This window comes from Bombus fervidus, chromosome 1 (genome assembly GCF_041682495.2).
Source record: "Bombus fervidus isolate BK054 chromosome 1, iyBomFerv1, whole genome shotgun sequence".
Lineage (NCBI taxonomy): Eukaryota > Metazoa > Arthropoda > Insecta > Hymenoptera > Apidae > Bombus > Bombus fervidus.
Window position 1 is genome coordinate 5232389 of NC_091517.1, and position 22979 is coordinate 5255367.

The window sequence follows — 22979 nt, forward strand, 5'->3', positions numbered from 1 at the left end:
CAATAGAAGCCAAATAAGAGAATATGTTCGTAGAAAGTAACAGAAAAACAACATGTTTCATTCGGTTCACCTGTTTCAGTTCCGCCTTGGTTCTAATTTTCGCGGCCAATATAGCTGCGAGGCCATCGTCTTTGTCACGGTGAATCTGATTCTCGGCTCCTCGGGGTCCCAGGAGTGCTTCCTTGCCAGGTAGCGTGGCGGATGAATTTACTCTCGAGCCATACAAACTACGGGGGGCCTCCTGAGTGATCGAGTCTACCGCTCTCGGCACATGGAACTTGTAATGGGGCGGCGTGTTGCTGTTTCGTTCCAGTAAGCTCGCTGCTGTGAATGGTGACAGGTTGTGTCTTCCGATGTTCGTTTTGGGCTCGACCGGTGCAACAACCTTTGGGAATAGAGAACACTGGCGTTAGCATGATAATGGACGTATCTCACTGCTTACATTTATGATCTCTCAATAAACCTACAGGCAAGATGATATAGATAGGATTTGGTGTAAGATATGGATTTTAATGTAAGATAAAGTTTTTGTGATATTTAATTGCGTTTCTTGTGAAGAAATCAGGGGAGAAGAGAAGGTAGAGTTAAACATTTAGATAAATGTGCGAGTGAGAATTTTTATGAACAACGAATGGCTGAGAGCTGAATGTATATTTATGGTAGAGATTCGAAGAATGCACTTAGAGATCTCTGCATTGAATGTATGCGATGTGTGTCGTACGTGTGAAATTGTTAAGATCGTAATAGGGTTGAGATATTTGCAACATAGTTCGTATTTATGACACAATTTGTTACAGGTTAATTGAACTAGAATTAATTAAAACTTCATATCGGGATAGTTATCGAAGAATGAAACAACGCATCTAACCTGCACGTAAGATATAATATACAAGAATATACAATTGCTACATACCTTATTCTGAAAACTTTGTTGACTATGATTAGCCAAGATAGGCTGTTGGCTGTTCATTTGCTCTTCCCTTTGCTGTTTATTCTCTAGGCTATTCCTTAGCAAGCTAAGCACTCGTTTATCAGCACCGGTATTGCTCGGCGGTTCCGTGGCCTGTCCGCCGGAAGTAGCTCCAGGAGGCACCACAAGTCCGGCCGTTTTCTGACTCTGTCTGTAATTCGTGTACGCGGATGGTTGGCTAGCGTTTGCCTGTTGCGGCAAAGAATGCACGTTCGTGGGCTTCGTGATCACAGGATGAACATACGACGATGAACTATGAGTGACCTTAGGTTCCGCGTAGCTTCTCTTATCACAGTAAGCTTGCTGATATCTCGCGGACTCGGACGACGAGTATCCGCTATCGGATCTCTGCTCGTAGGTGTTAGGTGCTACGAGGGTGCCATTCGGCAAAGGGACCGGTAGATTCATCTCTTGCCTCTTCTGTTGCTCGTACAACGCTTTCGCAGTTGACAATCTCTGCTGGATCCACGTGTCGAGCCTCGGCTGCTTGTTCGGCCCGCCACCGCTGTAAATTGTCTCGCCAGGCCTCTTCAAAGGGCTTCGATCGCTCTGCGGCGGTGGCTGACCAAATTTACTTCTACTGTCCAGATAATATTTCGATGGGTCGGACGGGTAATCTTGAAGAGGCAACGCAGCCGGTCCTATCCTTGCAGGATCGGTCATCGACGACGGATACCTGGAGGTTCTGGAGGCGATGGAGTCGTTGGCCGACAGATAAGAAGACGACGGGACCGGCGGAGGCGGTGCTGGTGTAGTCACCGCGTCGTACACCTGCGTCGTGGGCAGTGAAGTCTTTTTAAACGTGGACATATGGGGCAGTGGAGCGGTATTATTAGGATGTTGAGAAGGAAGAGGCTGCGGAGGCGGAGCATACAGCTGTTGCGCGGAACTTCTCCGCTGAAGAGTATTCTCGTGCGGCTGGTTGTGATGGTGACGCAGCGGCGCGGAGTTGAAGTCTGGCAGGAAGTCGACCTTCGGTGCGCACACCGTTTGAGGCGTCGGCGCTCGAACGCCGCTCGTTGGCGGTAAGATTCTCCCGTTATTGCTGGACAATCGGTTGTCGTACGCGGGGTATGAGGCTGGTTGTGGAGGAGGCTGCGCCGGGGGCGGTAACATGGTTCGCGTACTGTTGCTTCGTGATGAGATCACCGTGGAACTACTGACGTGTTTCTCCGGTGCGATCGTCTCGATGTCGTCCTGAGCGGTCGAGTCGGCGGATGTTTTCACCGTTTTAACAGAGAGGTCCAACGGAGATTCCCTCTTTCGTATTCCGTTCGTTTGAGAAGAAGGAGTCACTATAGAGGAAGCAACGGTAGACTGTACCGTAGATGCGGTCGAATTCTGGTACGGATACTCTTTGTATCCATAGTCCTCGGTAGCTCTTACAGGCTGGTGATGATAGGAGGATGCCGTACGATTGGTGTCCGATGCTTGGTAACTATGTACCGTGGTAGTTTGAACGGAAGATCTCGGAGCGACCTGACCGATAGACGTAACGGTGGTGCTGCTCGAGGAGTTGCTCCCCTGATGACTAGGCGCCATGGTGGTAGCGTAGGTCGGATATCCATGTTGAGCGGTATATCTGCTGTAAGAGGAATTTGTTACCGTGTTCGTCCTTCCATTGACCGGCATGGCATGACTCATAGTTGACAAAGTGACCGGGTACTCGGGAACCCTTTGAGGTGCGGCCATCGAGGAAGTAGGCGGCGCAACGACCGAAACTTTGCTCGCCGTGCTGGTCGAGTAGCGTTGCCGTTGCACCGATTGCGCTTTACTCGCGGATTCTCGCCTGTTGGAATGATAGGACGAGAGAGCGGCGATAGGTGGAAGGTTGTGCGTGTTAGTTCTCGGAACAGACGTTTGCTGAGATCGATAAGAGGCATAAGGGACCTCCATCGAGCTTCTCTTCGAATCGGCGCCGTTGTACGTCACCGGTTTACTCGGCTGATAACCGGTGGCACCGTTAGTGTTTCCGTTTCCGGAACAAGTAGATTCTGTTCGAGGCGCCGGACCGGCCATAGACATTTGCTGAACATACGCCTGGCTCTGAGATCGACTGGACTGCGAGTAGTAGTTTGCTTGAGTGTGCGGTGGCTGGGGACCTTTTTGGAAGGAATGATACGAAGACTGAGGCGGCAGCCCGTACGGATTCGCAGCGTACCCACCGGCGTTCGGTTGATAATGCTGCGACGTAATGGGAAGGTTGTACGAATGAGGGGTGGAGGTGGCCGGTGGTGGTGGTGGATAAGTCGGTGAATGCGGCTGGAAGCTGCTATGCGGTGAGGGTGTGTGATGAGGAGAAGGAGTGTGATGAGGAGAGGGTGTGTGATGAGGAGAGGCGTGAGGCGTATGCAGGGTGGATACGTGGGGCGATTGTCTATGCGGCGACGGGGTAGCGTGACGAGGAACATCATGGGGAGAAGCGATAGGATGATAACCACCAGTCAGCGCTGCCGGTGGCGGCATTTGATTTGAGTTTGAGGATGAAGAAGCCGCGGACGTCCCGTGAACGATCATTCGACTGGCGTACGAGTTCGGCCCCATTGAATGCGGGGACGCGTTTATTCGACTAGAAAGCTGTTGCTGCTGAGGCTGTTGTATTTGAGATTGTTGCTGTTGCGTCGGCTGCTGCTGTTGAGCCTGATGATGCGGGGGAATCATAGTTCCGGCGGATGGCAAGTGCGACGAAGGAATGTGCGCCGGATGATTTTGATAGGACGACGACGATGACGGGGGCAACGACGACGACGAAGACGACGAAGGAATGTGACTTAAGTTGACTGTGTGGCGAGGGCTGCACGGGTTCAACGACGAACATGACGGAGACGAGGAGACGCGCGAGGAGTGCGACGATCTTTCCGAATGCGACGACCTGTCCGTTGCTGGATTGCTCGATGAGCTTAATCGATTCTGCGGTTGATGCTGCTGCGGCGTGCGATAGGTCTGCGATGATGGCGAGCCGTAAATTGAAGGAGTGCTCGATGGCGGTACAGCGTTATTACCGTAGGAACTCGGTGGCACTCTTTGCTCCTGAGCGTGTCCTTGACCTAAAGCGGTGGTCGGGTTGCTCTGCTCGACCGGCGTCGGCCTCGTAGCCAACTGCACGTTTCCCGATGACGTAGCTGCAGCTACGCTCGACGATTGATAGATCGAATTCTGAGTGAACGGAACCGGGGCGCTCTTCGTGATGTCCGGATGATGATACCGGGGATAGTATTGGGTTCTCTGTGCTACGACCGGCGCGTTCGGTTGCGATTGTCGATCATTGGCAGTTTGATAGGTTGCTTGGTGCGACGAGGCGAGTATTTCCGCTGTAGAGAACGACGTTCTCGAGACAGGGTTTAATTGTTGATACACCGGACCAGGGGAGTGTGGCTGTTGAGGTGGTTGCATTTGATGCAAGTGCGGTGAACTTGGCGCTGTCGCTGTCGTCGGCTGCGAGTGATGATGAAGATCGTTAGACGACGATGTCGAGGAGGTCGATTGTTTCTGTGAGAAATTTGACGTCGACGAGGATCGACTGCTCGACGGCTGCATTTCCGTTAAAGTGATGATACTCGAGGACGATGAGCTCGCCTCCATGGAGGATCCGTCATCGCCTGGCCTCGTATCCGGCACTTCAACCCTCGTTGGTTGAGGAGGATAAGGTTCGACGGATGGGCTCCAGAAAGTGCTGGAACTGGCCGCAGCGTTGTCCACCGACGACGGTCTGACGTCGTTAAGATATCGACTCGTTTCCTGATCGTTGCTCTCGCCGCTGCCCCCACCGTTTCCAGTGTTACCGGTTGTGTTTCCGCTCGAAGTCGATTGCGGCGGTAACGATAGTGACGGTGGTGCTTGCGATACGGATGGTGCCGGTGACGAAGGAGCCATGGATGAGGCGTTGCCATGGTCGTGCGACGACGATATGGACGAGGCAGAACTCGTTGATGTCGCGAGACTGTGATCTGCTGACGCGGTCGCACTACCTGTACTCGGTACCGGCAGTCCCTGAAAGTACTGGCGAGCCCCCTCTAATACGTTCGTGAAGCTCACATCCATGTCACGCCGACTGCTGGTCTGAAATCAGAACAAAACGAGTTTCCTTATTTTTTTGCAACCTCTTTGTAAGAATCTCGATTTTATGTTATATTTGGAAGAGACATTTATGGTTAAAGAGCATCGCGTGAACCACAGCGAGTAGAGTAGCGACCCTGTAGATTAACGAAAACTCAGTTCACACGGTGCTGCAGACTACCAGCACCGTCAGGGAACCAGGCCGAAACATTAATCTTCATTGTCTTGTATTTGTCTGCTACGAGCGCAGCTTCTCTTTCTCTCTCTCTCTCTTTCTCCCCCTCTTTCTCTCTCCCCCTCTCATTCTCTATTTTACTCTCTTGCTTCTTTGGCTTTCCAACGCTCCTATTTTCTCCAATGAGTAACTCGAAGCGCGAGGCAGCCTGATCTCACGTTATTAATCTCGTTGGCCCGCGTTGCTCCGTGAAAGATAAGATCATTGCGCGGAACAGCAACCTGCAGAGGGGAACGAAACGAGATTCTTCAGAGAGACCGATGACGTCGAGTTACGATCCTAAACGGTCGGGATTGATAGAGAAACCTCGCGACGTGGCTCAATTAAACGCAACTCGGCTGGTACACCTGATAAACACTGGCGGAAAGATAGACCCGTCGACAACGCTCACAGAATGAAGTTGAAGTACCGTAGAACTTCATTTCTCCGAACTCGTCAGGGGACAACGATCCATCGACTTTATTGTTTTTCGTTCGATGGACAGGTTACTTAATCTGGAATTAACTAATATTACTGTAGATTCGAATAAAAGAATCTATTCTTAAATTAGCACTACTCTTGCTTAACTACGATAATTTAGAATTATGTAATTAGTGTAATGTGTATTTTAGGAATTTTTTTCTTCAATCCTCGATGAGTTAGAAGTTACAGTTAACAGCATCAAATAGAAGCGAGTTGAGAAAGTTTATTTAATACGTAAAATCCCTCACTGTGAAAGCTCAAAGCTATTGCAGACAAACGAGCCCTATTCTCTAATAGCCGAATGCTTCATCACCGTAGTGTAAAGCCAGTTATAAGAACCATAGCACATCGGCGACAAGAAACTGCATTTACGCGAAGAAAAATCGTTGCAGGTAACTACCACACCGTCACGTATCAATTATCATACCAACACTGACTACAGCTACATCTTCCTTAATGACTAATTCAAGCTCGTTATTGATCTACGTCATTCGCAACTATGTTCGAGCCGAGTGTCGGCAGAAACGCCAACGGAACACAACGACTTCCAGGGAGTGCGAGGAAGCCTCCCATTTATCAATGTCCGTATCACGATTCATATTTCCAGCGGAACGCTCGTAACTCGGCATCAACGTCTCCGAATCCTATCGAAATCTATTCTATCCTACAAATCGGCAAGCTGGTGATCGAAGAGCGTCAGAGATCTTATCCTCGCGGAACAGTCGCTCGTGCGGCGATCGTTATCGATTATCGAATCTAAAGGGATACGGAGATACGACGAATGCACAACCAGGAAAGGCTGGATCGCTCGATGTGGCTCATTGAGACGTGTAACGAATCGTCCGTCTGCGTGTACGGGAGAGAAGCGAAGCACGGGAGACAACCACCACCACCACCGCCATGATTCGACGGTAGTCGCGTGTACAGGTAGGACAACGATGGTGGAAGTGGTAGGCGAGAATCAATATCGCGCACCCTTGCAGACCGAGCAACCTGAGGGGTTAGTTTGGCCCCCTTCGTGCGCCAGTCAAAGGCCCTTCTCGAACCACCCTCGCGACTCCCTCCGATTCTGTCCTTCTCCCGCGACTTCCTTCCGCCCACTTCGTTTCGTTCCTATCTGTCTTCTGTACTGCACGCATTTTAGTCTGCAGATGTTTCATTCTCCAGAACACGTATCCATTGTAACCAAAGTCTTAAGGTAGATGTCCATTCGAGAGTAAAATTATCGCGAGTTACTCTCAAGGGTATTTCTCGCAAGTGAACACTGCGCTTAGAGCGACTATCAGAGTTACCGTCAATGCAGATCGAATAGTAACTCTCAACAGTGTTGCAAGAAATACTCTCGAGAGCAACTCGCGATAATTTTACTCTCAAATGGACATCTCCCTTTACTCAAGAAGTAAGTTCGAAGTTCTGGGTTTGGTAATAACAATAAGTAATAAATAAATAAATAAAATAATAATGATCCTCTTCTTAACAAAATTGCTTTCTCTATTTAATAGTCAGCTCTTTTAAAAACAATGTTCGTCATCTTTAAGTGAACTCTTTCATTCTGACAGCTGACTTTGACTCACCGGCCATCGTCACGCGCAGCGTAAATACCATAAATTACTGAATAAGTGCCTGCTTTATCGATCAGTCGCGGGAAGACGCGATCGTAAGGAAGCGCGTCAACAAGAGTCGTAAATTCCTGTTACGATCAGAATAATCGACGCCACGAACAGATCGATCCCCTATTTCGATTAGAATAATAGAGATGGTTTTATTGAGTAGCGCTTGATTAACAGTTCAAAGATATTATATATTTTCAACAACTTGCAGACACGCTCGTTGCGTATATATACATACGTTAATTAATATAAGTTGACTGAGTTAAAATAGTGAACCCAGTGCAGAGCTGTCGACTGATCTGTAATCGTAGATCCAGTCTAGAGATGACTGATCCATAGGCGGAGATCGAATCTAGAGATGATGACTGGTCTATAGGGGGAAACCGAGTGAAGTTCGGTGACGATGCTGTCGCAAAGGAAAACTCTTGTTCGGTGATGATCGCCCCACCACTGATCGCTTGCGAGTGGAATCCCCAATTTTTACCTGATGGAGCAATAACCACAAAGAATGTCTCGATTTGAAGGTGTTTTAGGCCATTTAATGGCTTTAACAGTAAATCGAGAAGCTTCGTTTTACGACCGTTCCTTAAGATTATTGCGACCCTCTTAGTTATATGTGCACAACTGATGGACACCAAAGTTGAATAGTGTCAGGCTAATTGGCCTCGAAGGGTCTAAAAAATTCCATGTCGCTAATACACTCCTATCTTGAGAGATGTTTTAATGGAATTTTCCAGACTTTAGCCATAGTAATCTATTGGATACCACCCAATACCTAAGTACTAAATATCATAATGCTGATTAATTCGTTTTAAAGAACGTATAAGAATAATGGAGGGTTCAAGGTGGATAAAATAACAGGGAAGAAAAAGATATGCGCGTGGACAAGATCGGAATGAGAAGAAGTAATGCGATAAGATGAAACGCTTCGTATATTCTGTTTAATTTATTTACTCAAGTTTCTTGCGAGTTTTATTGTGAAGGACGCTATTGTGGAATACGAGAGTTTAAATTCTTACGACTGTGTCAGAAGAATCACTTGTAATAGAAACATGTTTCAAGTTCCACGTGCATATCTGGAACTCAGTCATCCCGAGCTAACCTTTCAAATGTATCGTTCAAGCTATTCGCGTTATACTTCAAACGTATTCAGAATATGAAGATGAAAACTAACTCGTCATATCTTCAATAGTTTCCTTCAGCTGTAATCGACTGTAGCATTTAAATATCTTTGCTTTCTCTGTAATGTAATGTACTTACCTTCAGGCAGTAATTTTAGATAAATGTAATTTTAGAATACTTCTACTTCCTGTCTCTCAAACACAGCCAATATCCTTATTCAATTTCTTAGCCAGCGTTATTCTTGCTCTACGACCCCTAAGTCACCGTATCTTAGATGTGCACTATAAACTTTTAGATTTGATCATTCTTGTCACCCTTACTTGAATTAAACTTTCCCGAACCCTTAGAATCTCTAATGCTTCTTATCGAACTATGCGAGTCACCGCATTGGTAACGAGTTTAATTCCAATGAATGCGCAATAAATTATTAGTTCTATAAACGCTTTATTTGAATCGTTTCTTTCGTATAATCGATATATTACATCAAGAAATATTCATAGGAATCGTGAATTATTTTCCATTACTCGTGAGAAAATCAAGACGCACTCTGTTAATGGAATAAACGGATGGAACAATTCCAAGCGGAAATGAATACACAAACGGTAAAGAAAATAGCGAAACCTTTCAATACTCGAACGTTCTCGGACAATCTGATTCCTCCCCCTTTGTCAGAGTCTCTGGAGAAATCAGGGCTTCCGACGAGTCGACTTAGGGAATTCTCGCTTGTTGAATTCGATAAGAGAGGCCCTTGGAAATCCATCACACTTCCGATATAACTATTTATTCGCAGTTGGGTTCCATCATCGAAACAGAAACATTCTGATTTCGTCAGAAGCCCTCTCGAGTAAATGTTCGCTATTTAACTGGGTCTGTAACACGTTCTTGGATCTGATCAGATAAAATTTTACGCAACCATTACGCGGCCACTATCGATCTATAATTAGACGTAATTACAAGGCAATTACTCATCTTCTATAAACCTTATCTTATCCCATCAACTTTACTGTTATTTCCTAAATTTTTATCTCTTTCAGAGAGCAAACGACGTATTAGAAGCAATTGTACGTATTAAAAATAATTAAATCCAAATGTTTTGCATTGTACATTTTTGATAAACATTTTTGACGATAAGGACAGTCGAATTTAATATATTTTCCTTACAGGTAATTTTACATTTATAATATCTAGATTGTTTTATATTTACAGCGTTTATAAAAGTTGAGTTTTAGCTTCGTAGCTAATAAAAATCGTAAGAAAATTGTACCACAATTTTAGAAGGGAATGAAATCAATTTATCAATCAAGATCGATTCTAATTGCACTCCAAACATCAGCTTTCAATCGATTGCACGAGTTAAAGATGGTTGGAAATCGACACCCTTTTGTTACGAAGCGTCTCGAGCTTGGTGAAGTCCCACGTTGCTTCGTAAGACTTCGAAAGTTGCCGGAATTTCAAGAATATCAAGATTCCGGGAAGTTCGCGGGTTAGTTCGAAATCTCTAAAACTCGTCTGTTTCAAGCCAAGACCAAACATCAAAACATTTCTAGTTTGCGATGACGAGAAGATAAACAGCAAGTGCATCTAGTCGCCTGGATCCCTCAAAAACATGGAACTTTACCGCAAACCTCGAAGGATTCGAATTTCCGAGGTCATGGAAAGTTCCGTGGAAACTTAAGAATTATGGAACTGGGAGAAAGTTGAAAATTTGGAATTCTTCCACATCGAGAGTTGCCTCGTGTCACCTCGAGTTCGAGACTATTGGATAAATAAGAAAACTTACTATGATTACAAATTTTGTAGATCGTCAGAGTTATGAGAAAGTTTCGAGGAAGTATTCGACGTTTTTCAAAGTTAAATCCCTCGATACTGCATTTTTTAATGACGAAACCGGTTGCTTTCACGACAACGAAGACTTTGGAACTTTCAACAGGTTTCCAAACCGGTGGAATTCAGAGCTGGTAAATGAGAAAGCAAAGCAATTTGAAAATGGAAATTTCGGTCGCAAACCTGTGAAGCACAGTTAGACGCTCGTTTATACGAAATGATTGGACCTCGAGTATTAGAAATACGATGAAGGACTAATTACATAAATACTCGAGATTAGAGTGTGAAAGAAGAGAATTGGTCCCTCACAGTTTGGAATGGAGGTGATCGAATGTTTCTCAGGAATGACTGCATAATTCGTTAGTAGGTTGAATGGAATTGGGAGAGTACACAGTTCCTTTCGCGTCTAATTGTGAGATTAATTAAATACGAAAATATAAATTATACATTAATGAAAAATGAATTACATTTTTATTTTGATTTTTCATCTGTCTATATTTGCAAATTTTTCATAACCAGAGATAATCCTTTCTGAACTAAATTGTTTCGTGTCGCGAGAAAATACTTTTTCATCAATTATTAATAATAGAAACATATTTTTACATAGAAAACACTAAAACTCAAGACCGGCTCCATAAAAAATAATATATAATGAAAATTTATCATTTAGTTAATTAATAACTTCTTATGGTATATATCGTTGCATATATGCAACGTCAAGCGTGAAAAGATTGACAAACAAAATTCCAACAATAGGAATTAAGAAAAGATAACTCATCGAGGCAACGAGGTATAGAAGTAAAAATGCCTCGCGATATTTTCTTAGATACGCATTCGCGATCCTAGAGGCGCGATCGAGGCTCGAATACGAATGATGAACGAGTTCGAAGGCCGGAGAAAGATTGCGAGTCACGATAATCCGGTGGCGCTCGATTAAAAGCCGCGGCGCGGTCAGCCAACGGAACGTGGCGGAAGTACGAAGAGGGAGCCAAGTAACGCTTTAAGCCGGGTTAAGCCGTGGCTTAAATGCTCGCCACACGGCTAGAACTTGTTCGTCCGAGGCCTCGTAGGCTCGCTCACGCCACGAACATACGTCTTTGAACAAACTTTTTTGTTCCAACGACGCGCCTTGAATTCGTTGAGAAGTCAAAATACTTTCATCTTCACTTCATCATAATCCTCGTTTTTCCTGTTTCCTGGACTTACCTTACGAGCCGACAACGATTCGCAGCTGACATGAAAACGTAGAAACGAAAAAAGACTCGCCTCGCGATTCAAAGAAAGCTCTTTTTAGTCGGATTGCTTTCAAGCAAAGAAACATTTTGCCGCTTCGTACTAACGATTTCCGTATCGTCAAACTGGTTTCTGGGCAATATATCGACATAACTGGTCGACAGAAAAAATCCTCCTAATAGGAGGGTTTATCGCATGCAAACAGAAATCGAGTGTATTTGCTCACATAGAAATCTCCCAATGCACGTGGTATCATGAGGGATGAGGCGATCGAGTTCGTTTGGCAGTCGAGCAATCAAAGCGCTCCACCGACCAAACTCGCCCACAATGGCGTCAAAGGGACGAAGAGTCGCGGCCGGGCGTGTCCAAAGAAGCCTCGAATCTTTGATCATCCTAACAACGCTTTTTCAGACTACTCGCAGTTTAAACCCTCCATCCGTTACGAGCAATAAAACTAATGCGGGCACGGACTTGTGTGTACAGTGTACAGCTGCTGTGTATATACGTTCCATGTACGTGTGTATCCGTGTATATTCGTAGCGTGGTGTAAACGGTGCGAGCCAGAAGGCGAAAGAGGTAGAGGAACAGAGATAGAGGGAAAGAGGAAAAGAGGGAGAGAAATGAGGAGAGAGGGAGAGAGAAGAGAAACAGTCTCGGCTGACCCACTCCACCTTGGCGTGGCATCCACTCTCATCCGTTCTCGCAACAAACGCATCCGTACCTCAAACAAGCCCTTACCACGAGGCCAACACCCTTTGCCACTTCACGGTCGTTCGCACCGCACCGCCTCTCACACCTCCCATCAACCGGCAACCCTGGGTCCCGTTCGATCCTACCCTCTCACGGAACCACCGACATCCCTTGTTGGCGAAATGTTAATTCTCTAACTGTCTTCGATTCGTGTCGTGTCCAGAAGAACGAACACGTCATGTAATGCGGTGAATGTTATTATGTGGTTTGTAGAGACGTATTAGAGACGTTTGAATTGGCGAGATACGATTATTATATAGAATATGCAGAATACAGAGTACTATGCAAGTGTGTTAAAATAAGTACAATATTGATCTTGTGAGAGCAATTAGTAACGAACGAAGCATCATATTTCCATATGCTTTATGTTGTTTGTCGTACTTTAAACATTTGTTAAAAGTATTAAAAGAAGTAAATCTCGTTCTTCTAATACACTGTATGCGTATAATTTGATATCAATCAGGAATATCAGGAAGATTTTTCAACAAGAGATCAGTATTTAATAATACTGAATGAAGAGTAGCAAAAATAAGTACATACATTAAAAAGGTTTTCTCCGAAAACCTGTTGCCACCCAGAATGTAATTAATCATTATTTCTCGCCAACATTCACAGTAAATACTCATTAAAAATAATGACAGAATTAAAAGAACTTTAAAAGCACATGTATATCCGAACATCTTACGATCCATTCGTAAAAATAAAATAGTTTCTGCTTCATAATTTTAGCCTAATTTGACGATGTATACAGACTTTCCAATATAGAGGAACTGCAGATATTTTGTATGATTTTTAATCTCTATTTTATACCGGTTGACATCGAAACAAGCGGGGTAGTTCGCGTGCAATAAATTTCACGAATAGCCGTCAGCGGAGGACCCGCGGAAAATATATAGAGAATTATGATCGAAGATCCTATCTGTAAGAAATATAATCTCACACAAACTGCGGATGACACGATTGCATAGGATTGGTGGACATAAATGTTCCTTCGCCCGGGATTTCTCAACAGGGATTTTAGTTCGCGTTTCCACGATCTGTTTTTCTTTCTGACTATTTTAGAACGTTTTAACGTATAGCTGTCGTGCCTTTTCAAAGTACACTTGCCTCTTTCATCGTTTCGTTACATCGAGTCTCTTTACACTACATTATACGCCTCTGTACAAGTCTTTCGATCGATTTTTACCCTGCCGTTCTTCGTTACCGCCACGTGGATCTTGCAAGGTAACCTATTATTAACTTATTACTCTAAAACTTCCACGCTGGGCGTACAAGAAAATTACAGCTCCCTTCCGTTTTAATTTTAACCGTATCCACGCGGTGCTCTGTATCTGCAACGTCGAATCTATTTTCTGAAATCGTGATCGTAGATCAATCGTTTTTTGACACGATTAAACTTTTGACGCAGAATCGTTTAACTTTTAAACGAGACGCTCGTTCTTAACTTAGAATCGATATAAATATACAACTAACTATTGTTAGCCGTGAAGGACCAAGTTCGATATTATATCTTTTTATTGAATTCTCGACTCGTTCGAACGTTCGGATCGATTGTTTATGAAATTGTACAGTACGCGTAACCAGTCTATTATCAAGCATGTAAAGCAGATCATGTCTTGATCGATAGTTGTTCGGTTCGGTCCGGAATTCGAAAATGAGTAATGACGGCCTCGCTTGCCTAGCGGAGAACTGAAACAAACGAGGCCCAAAGTGCAATTATTCAACTTTGACAACGAGTTGACTGGTCGTGTCTGGTGCGGGGGCGTTTTCAAGAAACGAGCACAGAAAGAAGAGGAATTGATCGATTGGATTGTTTCGCCGACGTTTCGTGCCAAGATCTTTCGTCTATCGGATTACTCTACTGTCTATCTAAACCCTTGATGGATTCCTCTTCCTCGCGTGAGAGTATAGCGAGAGGAAAAACAACGGAAAACGTAATTATTATAGCTAAAGTGGTGATCAGTGCTGCTATATGAACTTGAAGATTGTAAGTATGAATCCTTAGAAATTTACTTTGTCCAGTGCCTTACCACCAATCTTCATTATTATCTAATAATATGTTACTAAATCATATTGTAAAATCAAACAAAATCTAGATTTTTCATTTTCTACAAGTACATGCTATACCATAGAATTAATAATAATCTTCGATCGTAAAAACCATTAATTGCTTCCCTTCATCTTTCTATCATTAAACAGTCATAACGTGAACAATCTACGCGCCAGTGTTTTACAGTAAAACAAATATTTTAAATCAAATATTTCTTGTAATACGACTTCTATTGCATACTATATTCGTGCAAATCCTTTTTTGTTATGTCATGTTTATACAGCTACCTTTTCATAATATTCGTACGCTTCCTTGAAATGTTCCCTAAGTGTTTATTAATTAATGTCCATGAAGAATCTCTTCCAAGAACATCACAGGCTTCCTGGTGGTCGACGGTCCACAGGTTAAGAATCATAGATCTACACGATCTATTTTTCTTACTAGAGTCCAGGATCAATGTTAAATCGCTCCGCGGTCTATGTACCGAGCAGAGTTAGTCCGCGATCATTATTCAAGATCACTCGCGTTGTCCATTAACTCGAGCAACATACGTTTCGTAACGCGCTGTTTCGCAACGACTTTCGTAGATACGACAACGGTAATATTTCATAATACGGTCAGTTGTAAACAATTTCCCCGGAGGGCACTAAAAATAAGGTGCAAGCGAGCAGATAGATATCGTGCGACCGTTCGAGAGCGGCGAGCTTGGAATAAGGTCAGGGAAGCCAAACGGGAGAAAAAAGCCGATGATCAAAGCTAGAGAGGCAAGCTCTGGGAATTTCGCAGACTTAAGGAACAAGCTAATACAAACTGGTAAAACGTGTGTAAACGCTATATGCTAGAAGCCGTGGGTTATCTCTTATACGAGTGTAAAAAGACTAATTGAAGAGTTAAAATGGTAAACGATGTAAGTGGTAGAGTTAAAGATCTCCAGTAAAAACAAGAAACGAGTTTTGAAAAATATTGAATTAATTTACGTCATTTATCACTGTAGATTTTCAGTGTTTAAATGCTTCACAGATTCAGAGGCAGAATAAATAGCGAAAGGTATATCGAATTAATTAAAATTCATAGTTGTGTCTGGCAAATTCTTCTTCTAATAGTCCAACAGTATTTCAATACCTAAAATATTTTCACTGTATTCTGCACGAGATTAACATCTTTCCCCACAAAAAACATTTTCTTGTTTTTTAAGGCTCACATCGTTTACTATCTCGATTTTCCCAATTATTATTCAATATGTTACATTTCCATTATCCACACCACATACAAACATTTTGCTTCCTATAACCCTTTATATAATATATTTGTAAATAATTAACATGTGAATGTACAAAAGTTCAGTCTGCCGTATTGGCTCTCCATCGAATTGAACATAACATGCATATCTCTAATTTCAATGACCAATACCCAACAGTAATATCGAATCAATGTTAAATGGATATATGGAATATCGTGCTGGTTTGCAGATGGTTGTATACAAAGAGGAGCTGGTCGAGTGAAACGACTAATTTACGCGTAGGAAGCTCTATCAGTGGCCGGTATCATGGGAATCGACGCGTAGGCAGCAGGCTGGAAACGAGAATCGCTTAAACGGATTACTTTATCGAAGTTGAAACTGTATCGTGGCTGGTTGTGTATCGCAAGACACGGGTAGAGGCGCGGGTAAACAATGCATTCGACGAGAGAGACGTTCGAGAAGACAAACACGCCACGACGGAAAATTCAGTTTTCCCTGGTTGTTCGGTGTCGAAAACGTTGTCACTCGTAAATATCGCGAGGCAAACCGTGAAAGCAGAAATGGAGACGAAGAACGCCGTGAAACGGTTCAAATACGTGGATGACATAATGTATCCATTGATGTATTTAGATTGACGATTCTATAGTCTTCGACTCTTTTTACATTTAGAAATAAAAAGCATTTTTCAATTTGAAATCTCTGGTCCTCTGGAATTTATATTCATATTTATTTTCATAAAAAATTAACAATAATTGTTCATAAATTTTTAGTAATTGTAAGTTACAGCGAAGTCTAAACTGTAATCAGTGCGAATGAACTTCCAGTGTATTATACGCGAATCGCAATTGTTTGGGATAATGGGGAAGAGTTTAAGTGCCTGTTCGGCATATAAAGCTCGGTTTCATCGAGTGGCCGACAAGTTCAAGTGGATTTCGAGAGTACGTACAAAGTTCGGGAATTTGTGCGATAATTTTAAGAACGTGATAATAATGAAAAATTCAGTCTGCTTATAGGCGAGTACGACTTATTAATCTGATGTTAAATTCGCGGAATTAAGGCACTTCGATGAAATTTAGTGTAAAACGGAAGTCCTGCTCGAAATTCAATGCTATTCCATCTGTAAAGTATCTCAAAGTGCTGCAACGTTCCACGATTTCGTAAATCGCATCGAACGAAACGAGCGAAGTTTTCCTAACGGGATTACCACCCTCTCGAGTCACGCGAACATGCTTGCAAATTCACAGACAAGACAACGAGCAGTCGTCGAAAGGTGAACTTTAAGAGACTGTTCGAAGCAATCAGAGGGGTTGAACGCGTAAACTGAGAGTTGGAATCGTCTCGACGAGCTATGATTTATCGAGGCGTGAATTTACGTGACTGTAACGATTCAACTATTCAGAAGTCAAACTGATCGACTTCATTTGTCAAGAAATTTCTTTATTTTAATATCAGAGTACGTAATTAATGTTTAATTGACTTTACCAGCAGGAGGACTAAATTTGATGAAATTGAAGAGTTTGGTTTCTGTATACGTAGTTCAGTTACTCGGTTGCAGGATAATACCAAGCTACTTTGGAAATTATGTCATAGATGATTAATTTATATATAAGAGGACACGAATATTAATACATACAGCGCTCAAAACAGTTAGAGGATTTTTTATTCGTACAATGATTTTCATATTTATTTCTTATGTTTTGTATATATCTTTGTTTCTGATAATTATCTCTGAGACGATCTTTATCACAGAATCATACGAATAACACGCCAGTCTATTAAACCTATACAACTTCTTTTCTTTCGTTCGATTTAATTAGTGTAATAGAATCATTTGTAATTATGATCCTGTAATTATTCCGAACAAAGTATAACGTAATATGCAAGCGCGATAAAAGCTTTCGTTTTCTACTGGCAAGTTAGAAATGCAGCAGCGTCGATATATTTATTGGACACGAATCCACTATTCCACCGAACAATCAAATCGTTTAGTTGATTTTTATTCTACACAGACCAGACATTTTGCAATCCTACCATCTCTAGTAACGTGACAATAATATCGCGATGATACAACGAGCACAGGTTACATAACAAGTCATTTCGAATCGTTTCGGATCTGTTAATCGCATTTAAAATTGTGCCTCGTTGATCGTATCCTGATTCTGCTGCTCGAGCTACATTTGCACGCTCGAAATCCTCCACGCTGGTTTCGTTTCACTGGTGAAATTACGGAACAGAGAAGATTCCGTAACTAGAGGACGAAATGGAGGGCCATTTCACCACGGGAGGCAAAGAAATCGCGAGAAGGTTGAAAATCTCGTTGCTTAACATGATTAGAGAACGTGCCAAGCGGAGTACACGTGTACCACACGTGTAGCTCGGATACTAATAAGCCTTTTTCTTCGTGAAAAAACACCATCGGTTTTGCATTGATTCAGAAAAATACACCCGCCGTTCTTGCAAAAGGGATCAGCTTCCATTCTCTCCGAACGAAATAGCTTTAATGAAAGAGAGGAATAAACCTTTTTAAAGAATGAAAGGTATAAGAACATCAGAGGAAAATAAAGAAAGAGAAGGGCGTAAAAGGAGGAGAAGTAAAAGAAAAAGGAAAATTACGAATGAAAACTGCAACGCGACTCGTACGTAATTAAATGACCCCCGCGAAAGCATCAAAAAGGCGACGAGTCGTGTTCCTGTTTGATTCCGGGGTTCGCAAGGCCTTCGAAAAAGCTCCTTATACGGCCGCGTGTGCGTGCACGCGAGCAGAACGTGACCTCCATAAAAGGAAGTTTTACGCGAACCGCTCTCCCGTCGCCCGTTTGTTTGCCGTTTAAAGCCGTTTCAGCAGGTGCTTCTACACCAGCAAATTGCATGTAAAACCTTCCAACCCAATTGCGCGCGACCCTAGAGAGCCAGAATTTAGACGCGGATGGTCTAACGCCGCTACACGCTGCTCCTTCTGTCGATGGATCGACGGTCGTGCCCATTCGCGGTACATCGTTTCCTGTTGACTGTTACTAACGCTGGAATTACCGACTAGTAAAGTTTAAAATTTGTACGAAGTTAAATGAGAGATTTATGAAAGGAAAAATAATGTAGGGAAAAAGCGACCAAAAGACAACAAAAAATTACGAGGATTCTAAAAAATGTCCCATTGTAAATCATAGAAAATTTCTAGAGAGATTGATTATTTTGAATATTCTAATGATTCCAGTAATTTAACCTTTGAATATTCTGTGGTTGCTCTCTCCGATAGCGCGAAGAGAAATTCAACTAAACGCACTGCCAAACATTTTCTATTTTTCTCTTTTTTAATGGTTTCTAGTATATTGAGGTTTTTCTACTAACCCGATTAATATACCAATGGAAGATTACGTATGGTAGAACAGTGAAAGCACGACGAACGTATTCTGAAAGCTCCTTTTGCATAAAACTGTTTTTATGGAAAATACACTTCTTTCTCTTCACGTAAATTCATCTTACAAAGAACCTCCGTGTCTTATGTCGCGCAGATCTCATACGGATCCGATGAAAAGTACTTCTCGGCCTTGACCCGTTTCACAACTTGAAAATTCTCCGGCTTGATACTTGAAGAAGAAACAACGGCAGTGTCAAGGGGATGAGAAACAAGTAACGTTACACCACCGCCACAGGAAACCTCTTTTTATCTTTGAAATCTGCAAACGGCTTTGCTGTTTTCCCATGATTTCATGTACGAGTGATTTGAAAAACCGCGTCGAGAAGTAGGTCAAGCGTCGAGCTGCGTATCCGCGCGAATAAATTCCAAGCGGCGAGTCATCGCCCACGCGGTTATTCGTATCACGGTGAAAGCAACACACGGCCAATGTTATTTTTGTTTCGACGGAAGATCGCCTGTGAACGATGATGCTTCTTCGATATCAAAGTCGAACGTCTGTTCGACGTTGAAAGAGAGGAAGAAACAAGAAAAGGAGCTCTTTCTTGCTTACTACGAGCTTCTTGGTCTTTCGTCGTCGATAAATCACTATCTTTTTAGAAGATAACGTAGAGTGGAAAGAAAGATTGATCTAGTACTGGAAGATTTAAAGTCTCGACTTGACTGCACTTAGAATCTGTTTTATACGTGGTGATTCAGTAACGATGACCATGTATTACAGTAAACAGAGATATGCGTCTCTATTGAAATTATTGGAATGTCGTAACGCATCGGTGACCAAATCGTTATAATCGTACGCTGTGTATTACTAACAAATAAAATATTATTTAAAATGAAAATTTAATCGTGGATATCTTGAAAAGTGTTTGGTACTTAATTCTACGATAAAGTATTTTTACGAACAGAATGGTAAAATTTATTAATATATAAAGTTTCTACTAAACTGTAGCTCTTGCATTCTCTTATAAAAAATTTGAAGAAAGGAATGAATTGCGAATGAAATTTTCATACAATTATTTTCCAATACAAAACATTTATAGCAGAATTATTAGCATTGATCATAAACTTCAGAACATATTACTTCACAAACAATTCCAAATATACTATCTATCTGATACAATCTTTGCGATCAAAAATCAAACGCTAATTAACACTATATATTTAACATCAACAGGTGATCACTTTACACTAAAAACACCAGCAGAGAAGACAGAGCTTTTCGCCATGATCTTAATATCCATACCCATAATTATCGATATTGCGGTCATTAATAAAGCCTTTATTGTCGTCGTTTTTTATCCGACCATCTCGGAGCATGTTCCCTTGTGAACGCTCTATCGTGTCCGGTTCTCGATTTCCCTCGTTCATAACGGTACACCGTGTTCAGAACGATCGAGGCAAGAAGCACAGCGGTTGGTACGACTCTTCCTTCTTCCTGTTTCTCGTGCGGGAACGATCGGTAGTCGTTGGTTCTCCCGGAGAAACGGCGCGACGAAAGCTTTCGAAAGACGCGATCGGGCCCGGGGACAGATTTAATTATTCATCCGTGGCGTTCTGCTTGCTTACAAGCACTCGCCGCTCTTGCCGGGCAAGATTAATTGGCTCGTTCCCCGCTGCTCGAGGCGGAGATTAACGACGCTGGTAATGAGAGCGGCGGGATTATTTCGGAGCGACGCAACCGTCTCGCTGACCTTTGTCGATTCGCTCGTTCGCGGTTTTTCCAACACGCGCCAGCTCCTGTCGATTCGTCTTGAGAAATTATACCACGAAGAGCAAGTTTGGTACATGAAGTTTATAGCATAGATAGTACAGATAGTAGATTAATAGTAGTGGAAGAGAAATTTAGCACGAGGAATTACGAAGTTTTAATAGCATTGTGAATATTCTGTTTTTGTGTAAATAAATTCTTCTAACTCTTTTCGTGTATCGTGGCTACAGAAAGTATTTGCATATAGTACTTATCCAGTAAGTTATTGATCAACTTCTATATTTCATTTTCACAGCATCAAATTAATATAATTATATACAAGTACTAAAAAATAATACGAAATTTAATATATGTGCTTGGACCTAATTAAATATGTAAGTCTTATAATGGATACTTTTTGTTCTTCGACTACGTTTTGAAACGCTTCGAATTTCTCATTTGTTAATTTCCTTCGCAATTTGCATGAATTATTATTCAAATGAATCGGTGCAATCAAAAATCAAATTCAGGCTAGTGAATTATAATATCGAATAAATAACAGAAAATACGGAGATAATCAATTTCTAGTAATATTCATAAGGAGTAGTTCCCTAGAACTAGAAAAGTTGCTGTTAACGATATATAAACATTGAATGAAACTCTCTTGGAGGTAATTATTACAATGTAGAACAATAAATTTCATAAATAAAAAAAGGAGTGATCCGGGTATTTTTTGATCAGGCTTCGTATTTCTATCTAACATTCGAAAAATGGAAGTAAATATAATCAAATATATACGAAAATAGTGTAAATAGTGAAAATAGTGTACGAAAGGCAAACGCAATAAAATCGGAGGACATTGAAACGCTAATCGATTTGGAGGAACCTCTTTAAACAATCAGCTCCTCCGTGATTGTAGTAGACGATGAACGCTTGCCTCGTGGTCAGAGAATGCGGCAGAGCGGAGAGAGGATGCGAGCTTTAATCATTTTTAATTTAATTTGTAGCGTAACAGGTTCATCGGAGATTATCTTGAGCCTGTCGGCGTGATAAATTGTCGCACTCGCGAGTTTACCGTAAATCGCTTCACTCTATCTGCTACTTTTTATACGTTACTTGTTGCTCTCGCTCTCCTTGTCGATTTCTGCTCTTTTTTCGCATAAATTCGGCCAGCGAGTGCACGCGGCTCGATCGCTCGCGGCTTCTCAGTTGAAATATTGCATCGGCACCGTTGATACAGCTACATTTATTTTGATCAGAACTATAATTATAAGTCACTTTACCGTTTCTCATCTTTCTCTATTTTCTAATTTGCTCGCTACCTTTACACAATTTTTTCTCCGATTGCATATCGAAAATTTCGCAACAGTTACCCGAACAACTGCAAAAATTCTTTAACACTATTTAAAAAGCTCAAAGTATTGTGAGCAATCAGTCACAGAGGAGCTCCTTGTCAACTAACAATTTCGCGATAGTAACTTGGCTAATCGACTGTAAGAGAAGATCTTTAATAATTGAGAAATTCTAAGAATTCAATAAATTCCAAAAAGAATAAGCGTAGAACAAAGTACAATTAGAAAATCACGAGAACGAATGCTACACAAGGTCAGTGCGGCGCGTCAATATTTCGAACGCCATTTGACAACGATATATTTGACATTTTAATTAACACAAGAGAGAGGCAAATGGTAAACGTCGGCCGTGCTAAAGAGTGAGGTTATTTCTTTCTCAATCGTGCTCCATTGCTGTGGCGAGAAGCTTGATAAAATTTCAGAGTGACCAAAATCCAGCAGGAGGACACAAAGTCACGAGTCCCCAAGGGGACGAAAAAACGTCCATGACTGCTTATGGACGTCAACAGAGGTTAAAAGAGAAAGAAAGAGAGAAAGATAGAGAGAGAGCTTGACCATTTTTCTCTCGGTTACGCTCCCTTTTACCCTCTCTCCAGACTTTCCCAGCTCTCGGGCCGGTTTTCTGTACGCGTAATCCTGCGTGCATGTATGGAACAGGGAATGCCGCGTCGCGTGGAAATACCAGGGAATCAGAGCGGCAAAGGCAAATTAATCGCTGACTTCGTGGTATCGGGGCGAATTTATATTCGACGATGGATGGAGTCCATGGCGTGGTGTGTGCACGGTGAATCACAATGAATCAATTATATTATAAGGGACCGCGCACCATTCGCTATCTATCCTCTCTTGGCCAAGTATCCTGCCCGGGAATGGCCTCCGGGAGATTCGAATTGCGGTTTAAATCACCTGCTGCGGCAGCACGCTGCACGAAGATCGAGACAGACGAGAATCAAATTGCTATTTCGCGAAAGGGAAA

The 22979-nt window shown here is 42.4% G+C and overlaps 1 protein-coding gene across 5 annotated transcripts in view; it reads right to left on the reverse strand.

Annotated features, from left to right (window-relative positions):
- The window catches only part of LOC139991003 (uncharacterized), a 327915-nt gene that overhangs the window by 8114 nt on the left and 296822 nt on the right, over positions 1-22979 (reverse strand). For all 5 annotated transcript variants that reach the window (XM_072010771.1, XM_072010780.1, XM_072010744.1 and 2 more), the window contains exons 4-5: positions 914-5029; positions 71-385 (exon numbers count right to left, since the gene is read on the reverse strand). In XM_072010771.1, coding sequence (XP_071866872.1) covers positions 71-385; positions 914-5011 — 4413 coding nt within the window. In that variant the 5' untranslated portion in view covers positions 5012-5029. The remainder of the gene's footprint in view (positions 1-70; positions 386-913; positions 5030-22979) is intronic.